Raw genomic sequence first — 4,817 nt, forward strand, 5'->3', positions numbered from 1 at the left:
AAAAAATAGGGATAACTGTTGGAAACTAAACTGCTGCTTTGCTGCTCCAGAAGGGAAGGAGAACAGGGAGAAACAGGGAAGAAGGAGGGACAGGATAAGTTTTCCAAGGGTATCAGTGGGTATTTTGGGATCAAAATGATCCCTATGGATCATGGATCTATCCCAGTAGCATGGAAAAAAAATAGGGATAACTGTTGGAAATTAAGTCCTGCTTTGCTGCTTCAGAATGGAAGGAAAACAGGGAGAAACAGGGAAGAAGGAGGGACAGGATAAGTTTTCCAAGGGAATCGGTGGGTTTTTTGGGATCCCTCTGGATCCATCCCAGCAGCCTGGCAAAAAATTCGGGATAACAACTCCAAACTAAACTGATCAAACCCTTCGGAGTCAACATCAACGGATAACCCAACCCGAGGTGATCATTGAGGGTTGGCTGAACAAATTCCCAAAGAAACCAACGAAAAAGCAGCTCCAGGAGTGGAAGCCATGCCAAAATCCCATGGGATTGTGTCCTGGGAATTTCTGGGAATGGCAGGATTACCTGGGAACGGGAGGAGGAGCCCACGGGGCCGTTCATCTGCTCATAGAATCGTCGCTCGGCGTCGTCGTATTTGTACTTGTCCAACCAAACCTTGTCGTGAAGGAAATAATCCACGGCCATTTTCCTGTGGGAATGAGGAAAAAAAAATCCCAGGAAAAATGAGGTTTTGGGAGCGTGGGAAGCTGGAGCAGCTGGTGTGGCCTGAGAGAGAAGAACTGGGAAGGTTTAAGGAGGGAAAATCCTCTTAAGGAAAAGGATAATCACCTGGGGGTGGGAGGTCAAGGGGATCCAAGAGGGGAGGAATCAGCTCATCCCAAAGGGTTTTTTCCAGGAAAAAGGACTCTGGGAATTTTTAGATTGAGCTAGGGAAGCTGCTCCTAAGGGAAATGGGTTGGGGAGGAGGATGAACAGGGAATAAGGGTTGGGATTTGGGAGGTAACTGGTCAAGGTGGGACCTGAAGGTCCAGGCAGAGATCCCAGGAGGGAAAAATGTGGGATAGACATTCCTGGAATAGCAGCTCAGGGATGGGAACAGGTTCCAGGGAATTAGGGAATGGTTTGGGACTACAGCTCAGGGATGGAAATATGATCTATGGAATTATGGAATGGTTTGGAAGGTTCTACAGCTCAGGGATAGGAACAAGGTCCATAGGATCATGGAATGGTTTGGAAGAGACTGGAACTCAGGGATGGGAACATGTTCTATGGAATCATGGAATGGTTTGAGACTACAGCTCAGGGATGGAAACGTGTTCCATGGAATCATGGAATGGTTTGGAAGGAATCATGGAATGGTTTGGAAGGGATTGGAGCTCAGGGATGGGAACATGATCCATGGAATCATGGAACGGTTTGGGATTACAACTCAGGGATGGGAACATGTTCCATGGAATCTGGAATGGTTTGGGATTACAACTCAGGGATGGGAACATGTTTCATGAAATCATGGAATATTTTGGCTTGGAAGGGCCTGTAAGGATCATCCCATTCCAACCCTCAGCCATAGGCACTTTCCACTCAATCCAGGTTGCTCCAACCCCAATCCAACCTGGCCTGGAATATTTCCCAGGGATGGAGCAGCCACAGCTTCTCTAGGAAAACTGGGATCATCAGCCAACGCCTCACTTGGAAGGGATAGACCTGTCATTTCATGGAAAACAGGCATGGAACACCCCAACCCTACTGAGAAAGGGTGGAATTTTCAGCAGTAGCTTCCAAAGGTGGATTCCTTCCCAAATTTCAAGGGAAAAGTGCCCTCAATTCCAGCCAGGACACAGGTAGGGAAGCTGTTTGAGGAGGTGGTGGGAACAGGGATGGAATTCACACCTGGATCAGGTTCCACCAGGCAACAATTCCCAAACCTCTCCTTGGCATCGCAAATCCCAGAGCTCTCCATGAAAAACTTCCAGGGAAGCGAAAGATGGAATTATTTTTTTTGGGGGGGAAGAACAGGAGACCCCAGAGGTCACCACACCATCCATGAGACCTCCATTCCTGGGATCCAAACCTTCAGGATCCTGCTTGGCTTCCAACCAGGAATACCAAATCCAGATCCAATTCCTGCCTCAGATTTCACATGGATTTTCCTAGGAAAAGGGGAAGGAATGACCCAATATCAAGCTGTGACCAACTCGGAGAAGATTATCCCAACCAGGATAAGGTGGAAAAATGCAACAGCTGAGGAAGATTCCAAACCCTTTCCCACAAATCCCAAGGATCAGAAGTATCAGGAATAAGGATGCTCCAAGACTTTTTTCTTCCAGGAATCTCAGTCTCTCACTTAGCTCTGCAAAGCAACACCTAAACCATCAACCTTTGGAGAGGATCCCAGAGAATTCCAAAGGTTTTTTGGAGTGAATACAACAACTTTATCCCTCAAAAGCCAAAAAAACACATCCTAAATCATTTTCCAGGCATCTCCAGATGTTCTTCCAGCTGGATATTGGATACAGTGCTGGATTTTACATGGAAGAAGAGGATGGAATGGAGGATGATCCCATATCCATGTAAAACTGGGATAACAGCTCAATTCCCAACCCTGAACCATTCACACCTCACAAACACAACCTATATCCACCAGGATTCCTCTGGAAGAGAAGAATTCTCAAAGAATTCCCTGTCCCAATTCCCTACAGCATCTCCCAAATCCACATGCAAAAAATTCCATTGGGCTCAATCCTGATTTTTGGTGCTTTTTTTGGGTTTTTTGCATGTTTTTTACCCCCAAATCAAACTTTTCCTACTTCCTTTCAGCCGTTGGGATGTTCCAAGGTTGGGAAGGAATTCCTACAGTAGATTCCTGAAGCTCTGGATTCTTTCCTGATCCCATTTCCCAAGTTTTGGCTGCGTAAAACCTGGATTCGGCCGCGTCGTACAGCGACTTGTCGAGCCACACGGATTCGCTGTCCTCATGCAGGAAAAAATAACTTGGAAGTTGCTTGGAAGCACTTGGAAAAGGCTTAGGAATTTCCATGTTTTTCCCAACCTTTTGCTTCCCAACGGGATGGCTTTTCCTATCCTCCTGGTGGATTTTCCATATTTCCAATTCTTGGTTTTTCTCCAACATCTTCTGGTAGAAATTCTTCTCGGCGCCGTCGTAAAGAGGTTTTTCCAACCAAACTTCCGAAGTTAAAGTTTCCCAGTTGGAAATTTGAGGTTTGCCATTCACTGTTTGCTGATCCAAGTTGGGAATGGAAGAGGAAGAAGAAGTAGGAATAATTCCTGGAGCGAAACTTGGCGTGGCAGGAGTAGGAAGAGCTGTAACGTAACCTTCATCCGGAGTTCCCAACCCAACATTCCCAACCCTTCCGGATGGGATAACCAAAACATTTGGTGGAAGGAAAAATTGGGATTTTTCCACAAATATCTCCTCGGCTTTATCAAAGTCCAATTTATTGAGCCAAACTCCTTGGATAACGTGATGACACGCAGCCAGGAATCCATGGGAACAATGTTGGGATGAGGAAACCATCCTTGCCTTGGGAATCTCCTTAGATTTGCTCTTGACTGGGGAATGTTGAGCCAACAATCCAATCTCAGCTACTTCCTGATTCCAGGAATCCATCAATTTCTTCCTGTATTCCATCTCTGCATGATCATACAAAGGTTTGTCCAACCACACTCCGTCGGTCGACATTCCAAGCAGGAGAGAATCCAGTTTGGAAAAATTGGGCTTGGATTTGGGAGAACGCTTCCTTTTCCGTTGTTTTTTGCCATTCCTTGGTTTTTTGAGGTCTCCATCCATGGAATTCTCATGGCAGACACCATTGATGACTTCCAAGGCTGTGGTGGAATCTCCATCGGCTCCGGAATATCCGTGTTTGTCTCCCCAAGTTTTATCCATGGGACAAGGAGATTTCCTGGTCCTCATCTTCCCAAATTTTGGAAGCATTAAAAGAGAAGGACAAGAATGTAGTGGCAGCAAGAGGAGCAAAGCAAAGGACATGCAGCAGGATAAAAAAAAAGTTGGGATAGTTGGAATTTTTTGGGAATATTCACTCTTAAATCCCTCAAGATTTTCCAGTTTTCTATGGATTTTAACTCCAAGGAATGAACCTGCCCTAAAATATCCAATTCCTCCTCAAACTAAACACTCCATTCTTAACCTGACCCAAAAATTCCTAAATTTCCACAAATTATTAGGGAAAACCCTGAAAACTCCTAAAATTTCCTATTTAACCCCACTAAATTTTGCCCAAATCCTTTGGGAATGTTGAAATATTCCAAGTTTGGAAATGAGGGTTGAATTATTTCATAGATTTTTCCCAATTAGGCAAAAATTTTGGGCAAACAGCTCCAAATTTTGGAGCATTTTCCAGGTTTTTGCTTCCACCTGGTTGTGTTTTCCCACTGAAAAGGGAAAAATGTTGGAAAAGCAGGAAAGAATTTGGGGTTAAATCCCATTTTTTGGGGCAAATTTATCCAAGGATTGGGGGATCTTGTGGTTCATTGAATTTATCTCGAAAAAAATCAACGATCAGGATTAAAAATTGGATTTTTTCCCCACATTTTCTTGTCTTAATCCTATGGAAAAGTGAATTAAGCAGCAAATAATTGATGGAATTTTGGGAATATTTTTCGGGAAAATTCCTTTCCGACCCTGACAGAGCTAAAATAGCCTCAAATTCCTAATTCCAACAATTCTAGAAGATTTTTCCAAGCCTCAAATTCAGAATTTGACTGAAGCAAAAGAAATTAGAAATTTCCAAGCAGAAAAAAAAAATATTTGAGTTTGGAAATGTTTTAATTGGAATTTGTAGATGGGAAAAGATTTTTTTTT

The 4,817-nt window shown here is 44.0% G+C and overlaps 1 protein-coding gene across 1 annotated transcript; it reads right to left on the reverse strand.

Annotated features, from left to right (window-relative positions):
- Nucleotides 1–538: 538 nt before the first annotated feature.
- LOC103798075 lies at nucleotides 539–3,908 on the reverse strand (the record flags this gene model as incomplete). Its single annotated transcript, XM_009070318.1, has 2 exons — nucleotides 2,782–3,908; nucleotides 539–662 (listed from the first exon to the last, which is right to left on the reverse strand). Coding segments are annotated over exons 1-2 (1,251 nt in total), but the record flags the coding sequence as incomplete, so codon positions are not given.
- Nucleotides 3,909–4,817: the final 909 nt, after the last annotated feature.

The sequence above is a fragment of the Acanthisitta chloris genome, unplaced genomic scaffold (genome assembly GCF_000695815.1).
Source record: "Acanthisitta chloris isolate BGI_N310 unplaced genomic scaffold, ASM69581v1 scaffold38372, whole genome shotgun sequence".
Lineage (NCBI taxonomy): Eukaryota > Metazoa > Chordata > Aves > Passeriformes > Acanthisittidae > Acanthisitta > Acanthisitta chloris.